General features: G+C 41.8%; 1 protein-coding gene across 2 annotated transcripts in view; it reads left to right on the top strand.

Annotated features, from left to right (window-relative positions):
* Positions 1 to 19623, top strand: part of MBOAT1 (membrane bound O-acyltransferase domain containing 1) — a 166831-nt gene that overhangs the window by 66641 nt on the left and 80567 nt on the right. For both annotated transcript variants that reach the window (XM_003416450.3, XM_064281293.1), the window contains exons 2-3: positions 14948 to 15093; positions 16093 to 16170. In XM_003416450.3, the coding sequence (XP_003416498.1) occupies positions 14948 to 15093; positions 16093 to 16170 (224 nt within the window). The remainder of the gene's footprint in view (positions 1 to 14947; positions 15094 to 16092; positions 16171 to 19623) is intronic.

The following is a 19623-nucleotide window of genomic DNA, read 5'->3' as shown; positions in this document are numbered from 1 at the left end:
GAAGATTAAAGGAGTTAGTACAGGCAAAAGGGTTTAGAACAATGCCCAAATGCAGTAAGCACCGTAAGTGTTAGCTGCTATTATTAACAATTTAACTGGCTAACAGTTGACTTTTCTGTCATGGAGAAATTGTATCTTCAGAAGAAGTGGAAGACAGCATATTTGTGGACAGGGTTTTTCAGGACTCCATAAACGGTACTGAATTCTATTCAGTCGTCCCTGCTTACTGGGCCAAAGATCATAAGGGATATGACTTTGGGGGAGGAGGGACAGTGGGGCAAGCTAGAAGCTGATTCCCAAAAGATACCACCTACATAGTTCAAGGTTTTTCTTTGCCACGGCTAAAGAAACAGCATACTTTTTTTTTTTTTCTTCATTGTATCTGTGGAGTTTTCACTCTAAATCATAACTGGTGTGTGTGGCATGATATTTGCAGGATAATGTAAGCAAAACCTTAAGTAAAATTTAAACTCAACCAAATATATAGAAATTCTTCTTCTGAGAACTAAGAGAGAAATTCTGTTTCTAAATGGACTTCTGGATAACTAATGCTGAACTGGGTGAAAGAGGCTTGTGATGTGAGTATACAAACTTGAGAGACAGCTTGTGCAAGCCTCAAAGAGGAGTTGTTGGAAACGACTTTCTGCCCTAGCAGTTTACTTCAGCCTCCCCCTATGTAAGATTGGAATCTTCAGAGGTAGTTCCGTGCAGTGACCCAGCATCTCAGTGGTATCCTATAGCTGAGTGTTTTAGGACCGTGTTATAGATTGAACTGTGTGCCCCCCGCAAATGTGTGTCAACTTGGCTAGGCCAGGACTCCCAGTATTATGTGGTCGTCCACCATTTTGTCATCTGGTGTGGTTTTCCTATGTGTTGTAAATCCTACCTCTCTGATGTTAACGATGGAACCCTGGTGGTGTAGTGGTTAAGAGCTCAGCTGCTAGCCAAAAGGTTGGCAGTTCAACTCTACAAGCCGCTCCTTGGAAACCCTATGGGGCAGTTCTTCTCTGTCCTGTAGCATTGATCCGAGTGAAACTGTCTCAATGGCATCTAACAACAACAACGTGATGTTAATGAGGCAGGCTTAGAGGCAGATACGTTAATGAGGCAGGATTCAATCTACAGGATTAAGTTGTGTCTTGATTCAATCTCTTTTGATATATAAAAGAAAAGTGAGCAGAGAGACAAAACCTGTTGCCTTCGAGTAGATTTCGACTCATAGCAACCTTATAGAACAGAGTACAACTTCTTGCCCCATAGGGTTTCCAAGGAGCAGCTGGTGGATGTGAACTGCTGACCTTTTGGTTAGCAGCTGTAGCTCTTAACCACTGCACCACAGGGCTCCCAGTAGAGAGACAGGGGGATCTCATACCACCAAGAAAGAAGCTCCAGGAGTGCAGTGCATCCTTTGGACCCGGGGTCCCTGTGCTGAGAGGCTCCTATATCAGGGGAAGATTTTTGACAAGGACCTTCCTCTAGAGCCGACAGAGAAAGCCTTCCCCTGGAGCTGACGCCCTGAATTCGGACTTCTAGCTTCCTAAACTGTGAGAGAATAACTTTCAGTTTGTTAAAGCCATCCACTTGTGGTATTTCTGTTATAGCAGCACTAAGTAACTAAGACAGACTGTATACTTTGTGCCTTGATTTCCTCAGTTTTGCACTGAGGGCTATTGAGAAATTAAATGAAATAATAGATACAAAGCATTTAGAATGGCAGCTGACCTTTGTTGAGCCCCATCACATAGTAATTGTTCAACAAATACTGATTAGTAATAATATTTAAAACTTGTGCATATGAAACAAAAGACCAAAGGGTAATGAACTTTCTCAACATATATTCAACCCTTTTTATTAATCTCCTGGAGCTGCCACAACAAAGTACCACAAACTGGGTGGCTCAAAACAACAGAAATTTCTTCTCTCACGGTTCTGGAGGCTAGAAGTCCAAATTTGAGGTGTCAGCAGGACCACGCTCTGGCTATAGGGAAGAATCCTTCCTTGCCATTTCCAGCTTCTGGTGGCTCCTGGCATTTGTGGATTTGTGGCAGCACAATGCCAGTCTCTGCCTTCTTCATTACATGGTCGTCTTCTCTGTGTCTTTGTGTGTGCTCTTCTCTTTTCATAAGCACACCAGTCTTTGGATTTAGCCCTGGTGGCACAGGTGTTAAGAGCTGCGGCGAGCTACAGCTGCTAAGCAAAAGGTCGGCAGTTCAAACCCTCCAGCTGCTCCTTGGGAACTATGGGGCAGTTCTCCTCTGCCCTGTAGGGTCACTATGAGTCAGAATCGACTCCACGGCAATGGGTTTTGGTTTTGGTTTCTAATCCAACATGATCTCATCTTAGTTACATCTTCAAAGACCCTATTCCAAATAATACATTCCGAGGTTGCAGGTGGACATGAATTTTGGGGGGACACTGTTCAATCCAGTATGGCCTCTAGACAGGTTACCAAGCTTTAGAGAGGCCTAGGAGCAGACCTAGGGAGGCAGGGGCAACAGCCAGGGAGCCCCTCCCGGTAGCTGTTTTTGTGGGCTGAGAGGAACCCCCAAGCTAGTAGGAGGCTAAGGCTCACAGCGTTCTGCCCAGCTTTTGGTTTGCGTTTTGCTTACTTTCCACATGTTGGAATGTGGAAAATGATGTCTGAATTTTTATGGGGCAGCTACTAAATTCTCCCTGAGTAATACTATTTTAAGGAGCCCTGGTGGCACGGTGGCTAAGTGCTCAGCTGCTAACTGAAAGGTCAGTGGTTCCAACCTACCAGCCGCTCTGTGGGAGAAACGTGTGGCAGTCTGCTTCCGTAAGGATTTACAGTTTTGGAAACCCTATGGGGCAGTTCTGCTCTGTCCTGTATGGTTGCTGTGAGTCAGAATCGACTCGATGGCAGTGGATAAATGGTACTTTTGCAGAGAATGTTGGTAACTGAGAGGAAACAGTACAATATAAGAAGTGAGAACTCGGGCCAGGTTTTAAATTCCAGCTCTGGCACTGACTTTCACTAGCTTTGTGACTTTACCCATTGTACTTGCCAGTTTTGTCCCTTTGTTTTCTGCATATGTGAAATGAATGTAAGCTACTTCATCAGGCTATTGTAAGGATTAAATTGAATAATTTATGTAGGATTAGCACTGTGCCTGGCACGTAGTAAGCACTTAATAAATGGTATTTTTTGTTGTGACCTACCACCTGTCTGTCAGTTTGTCATACCGTGGTGGCTTGCATGTCCTACTGTGGTGGCTTGTACGTTGCTATGATGCTGGAAGCTATGCCACTGGTATTTCAAGTACCAGCAGGGTCACCCATGGTGGACAAGTTTCAGCAGAGCTTCCAGACTATGAAGAAAGGCCTGGCAATTTACTTCTGAAAATTAGCCAATGAAAACCTTATGGATCACAGCAACACATAGTCCAGCTTGCTTGCTTTAGACACGTCATCAGGGAGAATCATTCGCTAGAGGAGGACATTGGGGGGGCAGAGGGCCAACGAGGGTGAGGGAGATCCTTGGTGAGAAGGATTAGAACATGAGCTGCAACAAAGGACTGGAACAGGCTGGCAATGGTGAGGATGACACAGGACCCGGCAACGTTTGGTTCTATTGTACATAAGGTCACCGTGAGTCAGAGTCAACGTCATGTTAGCTGATACAGCAACAACAGCATTGTTACGATGAGGGGGTATCAGTTAGAAGTTTATTTGGTTATAAAATTGTGCACATTAATTATCAATCATAAATAATATTTACTTACCCACAAAGCTTGGAAGAAATTGGCTCATGACGGATTTAAAAGCATTTCTTGGTGACATCCCAAGGAGTTTGGAATGAAAGTATTACAAGGGTTTCTTTGAAAGTGCAAAGAAACTAAAGAACATGGTACAAACACTTTTTGTGCTCTGGTACGGAAAGGAATAGCATTTTTAGTACTCCTCCCAGCCACATTTACTTGAAGGAGACAATGCATGAGAGTACTGCTGGTGGTGGAGGAATGCCTTGCCTTTAAATAAGGAATTGTTTAATTAGATTGATTTTTGTCTTGGAGCATATAAGGCAGTGCTTGCTGAGAAAAACATTCCAGGCTTGGACAGTTGCCTGTACCTCTGTAGTGAGGGAAATAATTTTGGACTGTTAATATTTGTTATTCGTTAAAAATAGCCTGGCCGCATCCCTTCATCAAGAGTGAGGCAATGCTTTTAGCTCTTGGCAAAGTTCATTTTTCTGCTGAAACAATACGAAGGCCGTGTGTGGGACAGAAATCTTCAAATCCTGCATTTCTAACAGCATGTTAGAGCAGAAAGATTTAACTTAAGAGTGACACTTAAAAATCGCAGCACAGTTTGACGATCCTTTGGTGAAGTAAGCAGTTCAACACATGGGCAACTTGCTCTTAAAGATGTGTGTTTTATTTCCTTGCAGTGACTTTGAAGTCTTGCAAGAGTTGTGGAAAGGGAGTGTCTTGCTGAATCTGAGTTCTGTCGGTTTAGCTTGTGTTTAGGCATCTGATCAAAACAACTGGTCTCCACTGTTCCTTATGCACGAAGGCCCACACAATACTTTAATTGTGGAGAACAAATTGTTGGGGATCAGGAATGAAAGTGTAGCTTTCTTTGCTGCTCTAGAGTGAGCGAGTGGATCAGGAAAAGAGGAAAACTTTGCACATGCTCCCTTGAATGTGAAGGGTTTATTGAAGAATATCATGGGATGGTACATATTTTCTCCTTGGCCACCCACATTGTTACATTTGATGTTTCTGCTGCCTCTAAAAAGCCTGTTTTCCTTTATGATGAAATATTTGCTGATGACTTCTTCCACTTATGCATAATTCTTCCCTAACCTTTATTTGTTAACCATTTACTGTGTAGTCAGTTCCAACTCATTGTGACCTCATACATGTCAGAGTAGAGCTGTACTCCATAGGGTTTTCAGTGGCTGACTTTTGGGAAGGAGATTGCCAAGACTTTTTTCTGAGGCACCTCTGGGAGGCCTTGAACTTCCAGCCTATCATTTGGAATTTTGCATATTATCTTTTTCTTTTTCCATATGTCACTGCTGTTTTTTTTCACCTGGTTGTAAATGTACATATGAAGGATCCCTGGTGGCACAGTGGTTAAGCACTCAGCTGCTAAACAAAAAGTCGACAGTTTGAACCCACCAGCTGCTGTGTGGGAGAAAGATGTGGTAGTCTGCTTCCATAAAGATTTACAGCCTTGCAAACCCTATGTAGGGCTGCTGTGAGTTGGAATTGACTCAATGGCCATGGATTTTTTTTTGTTTTGGAATGTACATATAATTGTATATTCTGCTTTTTGTTATAGGATTTTTTTTTTATTTTAATTAAGTGCACTTTATAATGTCTACGGTGACTGAGGCAAACTTGAGGTTAAAGGTGCAGTCCTCAAGACTGCCAAGACTGCCCAGGACTTCAGACAGCAACTGCAAATTCGAGGGACCACAGGGCCACCCTCAAGAACCACGTTAAGTGCTATACTTACAATCACAGTTTATTGTAGCAAAAGGATACAAATCAGAATCAGCCTAAGGAAGAGATGCATAGGGTGGAATTGGGGACTGGGAGGGTTCCAAAGGTGAACCTTCTGGGTTCTTAGGGACGTACTATCCTTTCGGCATTGATAAGTGGCAGTACATGCAAGGAGTATTGCCAACCCAGGAAGCTCACCTAAACTTGGTGTCCATAGTTTTATTAGGAGCATGACTGCTCCTAATCAGCATGACTGATTCAATCATCCTGTATATTATTGAACTCAATCTCCAGCCCCCTCCTCTCCCTGGAAGTTGAGCTGATATCACATAGCTCAAAGTCCCAGCCTCTAATCACATGATTGATCTCTCTGGTGTGGTCACCCCCATCCTGAGTCATCTTCTTATCATAAACTATCTAGGGACCCACCATGAGTCATTAGCATAAGCTATCAGGTGTTAGCCCCACTGCAAGGACACACATAAAAAAGGGTTTAAAGGTTACGCCACAAGAGCTGGGACAAAAGCCAGACATCTCTTTGGGTAAAGTTAATGGTTCACAACACAATGTCTATTTTTAATGATGGCAGATTAGTCTGTTGAGTGACTTCACCATTGATTATCATGAGTACCTGGGGGGACAAACCATTAAGTGCTCAACTACTAATCGAAAGGTTAGCAGTTTAAAACCACCCAGAAGTGCCTTAGAAGAAAGGCCTGGTGATGATCTGTTTCCAAAAGGTCACAGCCATTGAAAGCCCTGTGTTCTACTCTGACTCATATGGGGTCACCATGAGTCAGAATTTACTTGATGGCAATTTTTTTTTTTTTGTATTGTATGTTTAGGTTGCTTGTTCTTCCTTTTCTTATGTGAATACTGCCTCAGCGTTTTGGACGCATTTATTTTTTTTAATCACCCAATGAATAAATTTCCTGGAAAAGGTCAAATACTACCTGGACTAACAAATACTACCATATTATAATGAAAGAATTGTAACGCAGGGTGCAACCTTTAGTTGTTTCATTTGTTACCCAGTGTCTTTACCAATTGTTGAACTTTTATTGTTTTCACTATTAGATATAATGCTGCGGTGAATATTTTTTGAGCATAATTTTTGTTCACATTTCTAAAAGTGCTGATAACAGTGGGTTTAACATCAATAGTCACAGACATAGATATGCAAGATAAAACTTGTAAATTTCTTTCCACCAAACTTAATTTGGAGCCCTGGTGGTATAGTGATTAAGAGCATGGCTGCTAATCAAAAAGCCAGCAGTTCAAATCCACCAGCCACTCCTTGGAAACCCTATAGGGCAGTTCTGCTCTGTCCTGTGGGGTCACTTTGAGTCGGAATTGACTCGACAGCACACAACAACAAAAACAACATTTAATTTAGCCTTCTAGCTAAACTGCCCATTCTAGATAACAAACTTTTAGTTTAAAACTGGTTACTTCACAATAAATATTAAGTCAAGCTCAGGGTTTTCTTCTTCCTCACCTGGAAGAGGTCTAAGCTTTGAGGGGCCTCTAAGCTACAGACCATCGTGGCCTTGATGAGGATATGTGGTCTCTGTGCCGTTCGTCTCCTCCTTGTGGTCTTGGACACTGGGCTCTTGCTGCTGTGCTAACTGCTCCCTACAGCCTCTTCCGTGAGGTTCACACTCAATCTTCTCCTCAATCCAACCACAGGGCCTTTTTAGGTCTGCTAGCCCTCAGCTCGCCTCACAGCTGTTCCCAGAGCCCAGGAGCTAGGACTGTGAGGTGCCCCAGATCCCTATGTACTTTAACAGCCCTCTCAGCCTCCTGGAAGCAGCAGTTGTCTACAGGGCTTGCCATCTTCCCTGACTATACCAAGAAACCACCCAACTGTTTCTTTTACTGTGAAACCTCCATAGGTTTCCCCAGACTCCTCTAGGGATTCCATCAGCTTCTGTGGTCTCAGCACCTTTTGCCCCCACCCCTCCACCCCCATGTCTTAAACACCAGTCCTGTTCCTGCTGATTCCCTCCCTCAGCCTGCTCGTCAAATTCTTGATCCCTTTCTATGTAGAAAAATAGCCCTTCCATCACGTAGAGTTTTTCTTCCATCTGTGATTATGGTAAAACTCTGTTCCTTAAGTTCTTCAGGCTTGCTCTTTGTCTTAGTCAGAGTTCTCTAGAGAAACAGAATCAGTGAGTATATATATGGAATATATATATGGATTATGTACTTGTACTTTTACACAAATAATGTACACTGTCTATGCTTGCTTGCCAGCCAGGCCTTCCCCCTGCAAGGCATCCTCACAAGCTCACCATGCTCATTTTTCTTCACAGCAACATGGAAAAAAAAAAACAAGGATAGCAGTGCCTATGAAAATACTTTGTGGGAGGAGGGCACAGCCAGCAAACAAATGCAGAAGGTGTGTGTTATTTATGGAAAAATACACTATATATGTTGTTGTTAGGTGTCATCGAGGAACTCTGGCAGCACAACGGTTGAGAACATGGGGCGTGGGTGCTAACCAAAAGGTCAGCAGTTCAAATCTACCAGCTGCTCCTTGGAAACCCTGTGGGCAGTTCTCCTCGTCATGTGGAGTCACTATGAGTTGGAATCAGCAGCAACGGGTTAGGTGCCATTGAGTCACTTTGGACTTATAGCCATCTTCCGTGCAACAGAATAAAACATTGCCCAGTCCTGCACCATTCTCACAATCATTGCTATTTTTGAGCCCATTGTTGTAGCCACTGTGTCAATCCATCTCATTGAGGGTCTTCCTCTCTTTCACTGACCCTTTACTTTACCAAGCATGATGTCCTTCTCCAGGGACTGATCCCTCCTGATAACATGTCCCAAGTACGTGAGGCGAAGCCTTGCCATCCTCGCTTCTAAGGAACATTATGGCTGTACTTCTTCTAAGATTTATTTGTTCTTCTGACAGACCATGGTATATTCAATATTCTTCACCAACACCATAATTCAATATGTGTATGTGGAAAATGTATATATTAATGGAGCCCTGGTGAGACAATAGTTAAGGACTTGGCAGCTAACAAAAAGGTCAGTGGTTCAAACCCACCAGCTGCTCTGTGAGAGAAAGATGTGACAGTTTGCTTTTGTAAAGATTACAGCCTTGGAAGCTCTATGGGGCCATTCTACTTTGTCCTATAGGGTCGCTATGAGTTGGAATCGAGTTGATGACAATGGGTTGTACTTTTATGTATATATATATAGAGAAAGAGAGACAAGGAGTTCGAGGAGGAGATTGAGATTCATTTACTTCAAAGAATTAGTTCATGTAATCATCAGGGCTGGCAAGTTCATAATCCATAGGTCAGCCAACAGGCTAAAGACTCTTGCAGGCTTATGTCCCAAGATCTGTAGGTCAGGTGACGGAAAGAGTGCAGAGTAAGACAGAGGGAGCTCTGCCAAAATATCTGTTTATTCTGGAGGCAGAACGCACTCTAAGGAAACTCCCTTTTCAACTGATTGATTGATTGCCTTACATTAGATCATGGAATGTAATTCATCATATTACATTATGGAACAAAAACTAGACTAGTGTTTGGTCAAACCACTGGGAACCATAGCCTAGCCAAGGTGACACATAAAATTAACCATCATACTCTTGATCTATGAAGACCTACTAGCCCACTGCTGTCGAGTCAATTCTGACTCATAGCGACCCTATAGGACAGAGTAGAACTGCCTCGTAGAGTTTCCAAGGAGCGCCTGGCGGTTTATTCCAAAAGCTTGTCTTCATTTTTTCTATGAAGACAAGCTTTTGGAATTAAAAAATATATATATATACTCTTTCCCAAATTTCTGGAGACTGCTTCGACTTTCAGATTTGCCTCTGCTTGAGATTTACTACCCTCTGCATACGAGCGGGAAACCTCACAGAGATTGACTTGTTCTAGGCTCTGTTAACTCTACCTACCGGAGGAAAGGACATATAGAAAACTTTGGTTGCTGTCTGAATGTTGGGTAGGACAGGAAAAGGGTATGAGGGAAACAGGGAGGGGACTGGGGAAGCAAATGTTTAACAGCTCAGGTTGTTGTTAGCTGCTGTTGAGTCAGTTCTGACTCATAGCGACCTTACGCACAACAGAATGAAACACTGCCTGGTCCTGTGCCGTCCTCACAATGGTTGCTATACTTAAGCCCATTGTTGCAGCCCCTGTGTCAAGCTAGCTCTTTGAGAGTCTTCCTCTTTTTCACTGACCCTCTATTTTACCAAGCATGATGTCCTTCTCCAGGGACTAATCAGCAGTAGTTAACTTTATGTGCCTCTCACAATTTGTGCAAGTGTTGATTCAGTAGATGTAGAATAATCATATTAATGGCAAATGCTCATAAGTACCAGGCACTGTTTCAAGTAATCTTATATATTAAATTCTTTGGTGCTCCGAACAACCCTGTGGGTTAGTGGCTTCCATTTCATAGACCAGCAAACCAAGGCACAGAGCTTTTGTAACTCTCCTGTTCGTGAGTGGTGGAGCTGGGTTTTGTAAAAAGCCTGGTGGTCTGGCTCTGTGTAGACTCCCTGCTTATAACCACTTTGGTCGTAGGATGGGATGTCGCAAGGACTTAATTTGATTATTATTATTGAGGATAGGTCTTTTTTTCTCATGTATTTGGTATAATTTGTTTTGTTTGTTTGTTTTTAAGGAATTTGACCATTTTAAAAAGGTGGTTCTCCTATTTAGGAAGACATGATTCCTTAATTGTTTAGGTTTATTTCTAAACTCATATATATTACCTCCCTAAGTTATATCTTCCTATGATGTGAATAAAGAGAACTTCCCAATGTCAAGTGTTGGGAATCACCAGGGTTTAAAATCTGTATCATCTTAGGTAGGCTAGTGATTTGCTTTCCAGAATTGTGTAAAACACACACACACACACACACAATAAAATAAAAAAACCTTTTTACGATGGAAAATTTCAAGCATACACAACAGTAGATAAATCAATATAGTGAACTTTCATGTATCTAATGCTCAGTTTCAGGAATGTCGAGCTCATGGCCAATCTTCTTTCATCTATACTAGGGCTGCCCTGTATGTTTTAGGATGTTTAGCAGCAGCATCCCTGGCCTCTATCCACTAGATGCCAGTAGCACAACCCCCCTCCCCAGATGTGACAGCCAAAAATGTCCCTAGACTTTGCCAAGTATCACCTGGGGGGCAAAATCATCCTTAGTTGAAGACTACTGATCTACCCCCATTCCACTCTCCCCATCCCCACTAGGGTATTTTGAATCAAATCTCACACATCAAATAAACACCATTTCGGTATGTATCTCTAAAGGATAGATAGATGATATAGGTAGTTGCCATCAAGTCAGCTCTGACTCTTGGCAATCCTGTGTACAATAGAATGAAATGTTGCCTGGTAGTGTGTCATCCTCATAATCACCAGCATGTTTGAGCCCATTGTTGTGGCTCTTGTGCCAATCCATCTCACCTAGGGTCTCCCTTTGCCCTTGTTGGCCCTCTACCTCACCAACATGATACCCTCCTCTAGCAATTGATCCCTACTGGTGATGTGTCCAAAGGAGGCAGTCAGACACTGTTTTGTTGTGATTCATAAGGTTTTCATTGGCTAACTTTTGGAAATAGCTCATCAGGCCTTTCTTCTTAGTCTGTTTTGGTCTGGAAGCTCTGCTGAAACTTGTTTACCACGGGTGACCTACTGGTATTTGAAATACTGGTGGCATAGCTTCCAGCATCATAGCAACACACAAGCCAACACACTACGAGTGTGATTCAGTATGCCAGCAGGACAAACTGACAGACAGGTAGTGGCTCCAAAATATAAGGCCTCTAATTTTGTTGACCTTTTAGAGAAGAAAGGAGCAAAGATCTTAACTTCTCCTGTATGACTATATTCATGGGAGCTGGCTGCTCTTGATTGCTGAGTTGGTTGTGGGAGTTCCTATCAGCTGTTGGTGTTGACATGAGCCAGCGAACAGAAATTCATATCACATTCCAGCTTGTACCTTTTACTATGTACATCTGGTAATTGAAGAGCAGCCCCATTTCTGCTACAACACTCCTGCTAGAATGAAGTGGTGCTCTTCTGTGTTTTCACTTTTGTCTTGGAACAATTCGCCATGGAACATTCAGCTAGCCATCCGTGATTCACTCCTGGGGAGGGAGGCGGTGGAGTGGACTTGTCTGTGTGTGCAGGGGGAGCTTTCCATCCTTTACTAGGTCTTGAGTTTTGGCATTTACCATTAACACTTAAGGGAAAATGTTCTGGCTAGATATAGAACCTGAGACCATCAGAGCCAGAAGACATTAGAGACCAGATCTTCCAAACCACACATTTTACAAATAAAGGAATTGAAGCCCACAGGCTGTAAGTCTCCTTTTCCTGACCTGCGGATAGAAACAGTGTCTGGCTCACTGCTCCCCAGTATCTGGCATATCGAGCCAACTAGTAAACCTTGTAGAATGAACCAGTGAATTGCATAAGGCTGCCCATCTGGTATCTTAGCGTTAAAAAAAGGATATTTAACCTATTCGAGATTATATTATGGTGACTGAAAAGACAGTTTTCAATGCCCAAGTGAGTTTTCCCTTCTTTTTCAGTTGTTACGGTAACAAGTCCATGGGCAATTTTCCAACAGCGAGGCACTCTTTTTCTCGAAGATAGGTCTGGAAGGGCTTTGAAAAAAAACAAGCCAGCTTGGTAGACCATGAGGAGGGTGAGGAGGCTGGGTTGGGTGAGTGATGGCTCCAGGCCTGGGAGCTAATCTTTAATCTGTTCTACCTCATTCCTGTTCCACAGCATGCACAGTCCTTCATTTGTGTTCTTCTTCATTCTGGGAAAGCCCAGTCCCTCCTGGGTGACTCTGTAGGTCTCTTTCTCTATACTATTGTCTACAGGAATTACCAATCTTGCCTGTGTCCTAGAATCACCTGAGAGATTTTAGAAGTCCGGATACCAGGCCAATTAAATCAGAATCGTTGGGGATAGGACCCAGGTATCAACATTTTTTTTAACGTTCTTAGCCTGGGCCCCTCCAATTTTTACCTATTTAAAAAGTCCTCCTGATTTGCCAACCTGAGTCTCATCCCTCCTTAATCATGAAAATTCTCTTTTACTTGGCATCTTGTTTGTTGCCATCAAGTTGGCTCCAGATCATGGCGACGTTATGTGTAACAGAACGAAGCATTACCTTGGTCCTGGGCCATCCTCACAACTGTTGATATATTTGAGGTAATTGTACTTTAGATCTAAAGGGCACATAATATAAGTTCACACAGTGTAAGTGCACACGATGTTAATGTTGACTTATTTTGTGTGTGTTAGATTATAAGCTCCTTAAAAGCAGGGATCCTGCCACATTTTTCTCAATTCCAGAGATTCTCGAACTTGAGTGTACATCACAATCCCCTGGGAGCTTGTTAAGATATAGATTGCTGGGCCCACCTGGAAATGCTTCATTCAGTAGGTCTGGGGTGCAGTTTGAGACATTGCATTTCTAACAAGTTTCTAGGTAATGGCTGCTGCTGCTGCTGCTACCACTCTTGAGAGCCACTCTTGAGAATACTCTTGAGAACCACTGCTGTATCCTCTGAATCAGTTGTTCCTCATATGGAAGGATGCGCCATAATTATTAAAAAAAATATTGGCCAAACCCAAAAGCTGGAACAAATTTCCCTGTGGCCGTTCTCCAGGGTTCGTGTGTCTGCTGTGGCTGTGGGCTGGTCCCTGGGCCGAGAGAATGAAAGAGAATGCGTGATTCATCACCTTAAGATAATTGTAACTTTTTGGCTTTTCGGCTGCCAATTCCTTTAGATTTTGAGCCTTGCTAAGGTGGTTATTTCTCTCAATCTCAGTGTGTGTATGTGCCTGCCAGTTGTTGGTTATGCCTTGAGGCTAGGTAAAAAGATATGATTTAATCCAGTAGGGTGACAGTTCACTTCCTCTCTGTCTTTCAAAGTAAAAATTGATTTTTTTGGAAAGACTGGTGAAGAAAGATCCCCAAATAGAAGAAAAACTCAATATAGCTGATTTTTCAAAAAGGAACAAAAATTCCCTGAAAGTAATCTTTTTTATGAATTTTAAGGGGTCCGAAGCCTTGCTTTTTTTGGGGGTGGGGAACAAATGAGCTCAGCTGGAGCTGATATCTACTATCTCAAGCCCTTACCTCTGGGCACAGCCTTGGGGGATTACACCAAACGGTACGGTTTATTGTAGCGGGAAAAACCACTGACATCTAAATTGAGGGTTTATTATATCTTCAATCTCTTTTCAATTAAATGCCTTCTACAGGTGAAGTGAGACTGAAGTTTTCTTCTGAATACTCTGAACAGTTTAATTTCCTTTTCTAGTTTTAATTAATGGTTAAACCACTGACTGTATTTGGAATTTGATTTAAACTGCAAAGATGCATGCCAGGTTTATTTATTTGTTTCTCTATCCATTAACTAATTATTTAATTTTTAAATCAGTTGAAGTTTTCATACAGGTTTCAGGTGACCGTTTCGTGTTTTCTTTTAGATAACATATTCTTGGAAGAATGGTCACTGAGATTTTTTCCGAGGGGATTTGGCGCTTACCTGGTGTGATTGGACAGTCTGGCATTGGAAGTTGAATGCGGGGCTGTTGTTTTTTTTGTGGATCTTCGGTGTCGAACCTTGAGTTAGAGCCATTCCCTTGCTTATTTGGTGTTAATTTAAAAGGAGAAAATTTTAGAGCCAGAAAACAGTTGATGATCATTTTGGAGAAATGTTTGATTTCTTCTATTTGGTGCCAAATGAGAGAGTCGTTTTGCAGCTCTTGATTTAATGTCGTTGACCACCTCTAAAAGGGACATAATCTTTATCTTAGGGTTGTTGCTATCGAGTCAGGCCCAGCTCATAGTGACCCTATAGGACAGAGTAGAACTGCCCCATGGGTTTTCCAAGGAGCAGCTGGTGGATTTGAACTACTGACCTTTTGGGGATAGGGGAGACCCAGAAGGCTAACTTCACAGTCAGCTTAGGCCCTTTGCATTAAAAAGTCCCTTGCTTGTGTGTGTGTGTGGCCGGGGGGTCCCTGGGTAGTGCAAACATGCTTAGCTGATAACCAAAAGATCGGAGGTTCAAGTTCACTCAGAGGCATCTATCTTGAAGGAAAGGCCTGATGATCTGCTCCTAAGAAATCAGCCACTGAAAACCCTATGGAGTACAGTTCTAGTCTGTCACACCTGAGGTCACCATGAGTTGGAGTCGACTTGACGGCAACTGGTTTGTTGTGGGTGGGCAAGCAACCTTGACTAGTCTTAAATGGTTGGAAAAGAAACTGTTGGATCCACCACTAATTTATACCACTAATTGCAACCTTTCATAACTCTTCCAAATGAATACTCTACAGAGGAAAAAGCCAAACCCCAGCCTGAGATTCATTGATGTGGAAATCTGAAAAAAAAAAAAAAAGAGAAAAAATTGTCACAAGGGCAAAACTGTAGAGGTGTTCATTCTCTCTTTTGTCCCCCATAGGTGAATTTTGTGGTCTGCCAGCTCTTTGCTTTGTTTGCTGCTTTCTGGTTTCGCCTCTACTTAAAGCCTACTAAAACTAGCCCTGATGTCCGGCACGCGTTCGCCACCATTTTTGGCGTTTATTTTGTCATCTTTTGTTTTGGCTGGTGAGTATGAACTTTTTAAACTCTAATACTTATCATTTGGATTTTTTATGTCAATGTTACTGGCATTTCCTAGGCACTAAGGTAAGAAGTGTCTGATTTTTACTCTTGTAAAATAACGGGGCCATTGCAGGAATTTCCACTTAGTGGGAAAAGCTGGAACCAAATGACTGATGACCCACTGGAAGTCAGTGCAGTGGATTTTTTTTTTTTTAAATTAGACCTCAACAGATTTCTCCCTGGGTCATGTAAACAGGATGCTGCAAGGCTTTATTTTTTCCATATGCGGAACTTTCCCTAACTGCTGTGGATGATGGTGTATTTCTTTCATTCCTGCTAGAGACAGTGGTGTTAGTCATGAAGTTAGTCAGAGGAAAACAAAGGTTTCAGTGCAGGTCTCAGAGACTGTGAGTCATTCTCCAACAGAGAAAAGCCTGTAGGTAAGCTCAGCAAATACCCCGAGTGGTGCTTCTTGAGGAAGAAGTTTTAGGGGCCAACATTTTTAGAAGTGCAGTTTAAGGAAATTTGTGGATTTGTTCAGAGTACTAGAATAACTGTTCTTACTCCTTCAACAGAAATCTGACAAAGGATGAGTATTTTGAATTAAACTTTAGGTAAAAGTCTTAGTATCTGGGGAAACTGATTTTGGTAGTGTCCTAATAAAACATAAGAAAATAAAGTCCAGAAGAAAGAACTCCTTTCTTGTAGACTCTCAGTTGTATGTGACAAACTTGTAAGCATTCCATTTATAGATACCTGACATTACTATCGCTGTAATTGGCAGGTTATGTCTTGACTTCCTACTGTCATTTCAAGATATAGTATCTTAAATCTTAATTACGTAGACCAAAATTACTTGATTTATTTTCTCTTACGTAAACGTGAGTTAACTGGCCACCTGCTTTTTGGTGAGGGTGGGATAGAGTAGACAGTATGAGTGGCTGGTAGATCCATTGACAGAAAATATATTTAGTGTCTTTCCCTCTCTATTATGTCTTAAAGGTACTCCATACATCTTTTTGTGCTGGTGTTAATGGGCTATGGGATTATGGTCACTGCAAGCATATCCAATATTCACAGGTAAGATTCTGGGAATGAATAATGTAAGGTAAGGTTTTCTGTGATCTTTGAAATATATTTCCCAGGGTAAAGGAATAACTTCCTCATTTTTCACAAGTGGTGTATCCTAAGTCCTTTAGAATATCAGGAGGGATGAAGATCTCTAAAGAGAAGGAGCCATCAGAGAAGGCTCTATGAAAATGGTGGGGTGCAACTTGGGCATCAGGAGAAAGAGTATATTAGGATTAGATTCAGACGCATGTAGCAGAAAAATCCAGGCTAAGAGGGACTTAAACAAGACAGTGTATTTCTCATTCACATAAAAGAAGTGCATAGGTAGTTTTACAGAGTCACAGGTACTTAGCCCCCTTTCTTTCTATTTTATTGACCTCAACATGTAGCGTCCATGTTCAAGGCTACCTCATGGATTAAAATGGTTGCTAGAAGTCCAGCCATCATGTCTATATTCTAGTAACAAGAAGAAAGGAAAGAAAGGTGTCACTTTCCCTTTTTGAGAGCCGTATTGGAAACTTCACATAATACCTTCATTTATGTCTCTTTGTCCAAAACTTAATAATATGGCCACACTTAGCTTCAAGGCCATGTTATAGCTGGGCAGCAATGAGCTCACCTAAAAATTGGGTTCATTTCCTAAGGAGGAAGGGGAAAATGTCTGATGCGGTAGGCAGTTACCAAACTGCTGCAGGTATGTAGCAAATAACAGCATGGTGGTATTTCAGGCAAAGGGAACAGGAGCAAGGTAGAATGGATTGGGAGTGGTATGTACTTTGGAACTTGGCATGTTAAAAATGAGTATGTAGTGAAGAGGGTCAGTGGGCCAAATTTTTTTTTCTTGGGTTTTTATTGAGGTAAAATTCACATAACATAAAATTTCACCATTTTAAAATGTACAGTATAGAGGTTTTTAATAAATTCATGCCCCATCCCTCTGTTAGTCTGTCATACTTTGGGGGCTTGTGTGTTGCTGTGATGCTGGAAGCTATGCCACCCATATTCAAATACCAGCAGCGTCACTCATGGTGGAGAGGTTTCAGCTGAGCTTCTAGACTAAGACAGACCAGGAAGAAGGACCTAGTCGTCTACTTCTGAAAAGAATTAGCAGTAAAACCTTATGAATAGCAGTGGAACATTGTCTGATATAGTACTGGAAGATGAGCCCCCCAGGTTGGAAGGCACTCAAAATACAACTGAGGAAGAGCTTCCTTAAGTAGAGTCGACCTTAATGATGTGGATGGAGTCAAGCTTTCAGGACCTTCATTTGCAGTTGTGGCATGACTCGAAATGAGAGGAAATAGCTCCAAACATCTATTAATAATCGGAACGTGGAATGTATGAAGTATGAATCCAGAAAAATTGTAAATCATCAAAAATGAAATGAAATGCATAAAGATCGATACCCTAGGCATTAGTGAGCTGAAATGGACTAGTATTGGTCATTTTGAATCAGACTATCATATGGCCTACTATGCCGGGAATGATAACTTGAAGAGGAATGGCATTGCATTCATTGTCAAAAATAACATTTCAAGATCTATCCTGAAGTACAATGCTGTCAGTGATAGGATAATATCCAACGTCTACAAGGAAGACCATTTACTCTATTATTCAAATTTGTGCACCAACCACTAAGGCCAAAGATGAAGAAATTGAAGATTTTACCAACTTCTGCAGTCTGAAATTGATCAAACATGCAGTCAAGATGCATTGATAAATTACTGGTGATTGGAACGCGAAGGTTGGAAACAAAGAAGAAGGAACAGTAGTTGGAAAACATGCCTTGGTGATAGAAATGATGCTGGAGATCGCATGGTAGAATTTTGCAAGATCAACAGCTTCTTCACTGGAAATAGCTTTTATCAACAACATAAAAGGTGACTATACACATGGGCCTCACCCGAAGAAATACACAGCATCAAATCAGCTACATCTTGGGAAGCGACTGTGGAGAAGCCCAATATCATCAAGAACAAGGCCAGTGGGCAACTGCGGAACAGACCAACAGTTGCTCATATGTAAGTTTAAGTTGAAGCCGAAGAAAATTAGAACAAGTCCACAAGAGCCAAAATGGAGCCTTGAGTAATCCCACCTGAATTTAGAGACCATCTCAAGAACAGATTTGATGCATTGAACACTAATGACTGAAGACCAGACGAGTTGTGGAATGACATAAAGGACATCATACATGAAGAAAGCAAAAGGTCATTAAAAAGATAGGAAAGAAAGAAAAGACCAAAACGGATGTCAGAAGAGACTCTAAAACTTGCTCTCGAATGTAAAGGAGCTAAAGTGAACAGAAAAAATGATGAAAGAGCTGAACAGAAGATATCAAAGGGTGGCTCGAGAAGACAAAGTAAAGTATTATAATGATATGTGCAAAGACCTGGAATTAGAAAGCCAAAAGGGAAGAATACACTTGGCATTTCTCAAGTTGAAAGAACTGAAGAAAAAATTCAAACCTCAAGTTGCAATATTGAAGGATTCTATGAGGAAAATATTAAACGACATAGGGAGCATCAAAAGAAGATGGAAGGAATACACCGATTCACTATACCAAAAAGAACTGGTCGATGTTCAGCCATTTCAGGAGGTAGCATATGATCAGGATGTGAAGGTACTAAAGAGACAGGTCCAAGCTGAACTGAAGGCACTCGAAAAATAAGTCTCCAGGAATTGGCAAAATATCAATTGAGATGTTTCAACAAACAGATGCAGTGCTCACTCATCTATGCCAAGAAATTTGGAAGACAGCTACCTGGCCAAGTGATTGGAAGAGATCCATATTTATGCGTGCTCCAAAGAAAAGTGATCCAACAGAATGTGAAAATTATTGAGCAATATCATTAATACCACATGCAAATAAACTCTTAACTGAAGATCATTCAACAGCAGCTGCAGCAGTACATTGACAGGGAACTGCCAGTAATTCAAGCCAGATTCAGAAGAGGACCTGGAACCAGGGGTATCAATGCTGATGTCAGATGTATCCTGGCTGAAAGTAGAGAATACCAGAAAGGTGTTTATTTGTGTTTTATTGACTATGCAAAGGCATTCAACTGTGTGGATCATAACAATCATGGGTGACATTGTGAAGAATGGGAATTCCAGAACACTTAATTGTGCTTACGAGGAGCCTGTACATAGTTCAGGAGGCAGTCGTTCGAACAGAACAAGGGGATACTGCGCGGTTTAAATTCAAGAAAGGTGTGTGTCAGGGTTATGTCCTTTCACCACATCTACTCAATCTGTATGCTGGGGAAAAATCCGAGAAACTGGACTGTACAAAGAAGAATGGGGCATCAGGATTGGAGCGAGACTCATCAACAACCTCCATTATGCAGATGACACAACCTTGCTTGCTGAAAGTGAAGAGGAGGACTACAAGATCAAAGACTACAGCCTTCAGAATGGATTACATAAAGAAAACAAAAATCCTCACAATTGGACCAATAAGCA

This window comes from Loxodonta africana, chromosome 1, assembly GCF_030014295.1.
Source record: "Loxodonta africana isolate mLoxAfr1 chromosome 1, mLoxAfr1.hap2, whole genome shotgun sequence".
NCBI classification, from domain to species: Eukaryota; Metazoa; Chordata; class Mammalia; order Proboscidea; family Elephantidae; genus Loxodonta; species Loxodonta africana.
The sequence above is the reverse complement of the archived record's forward strand: the minus strand, read 5'-3'. Positions and strand labels throughout refer to the sequence as shown.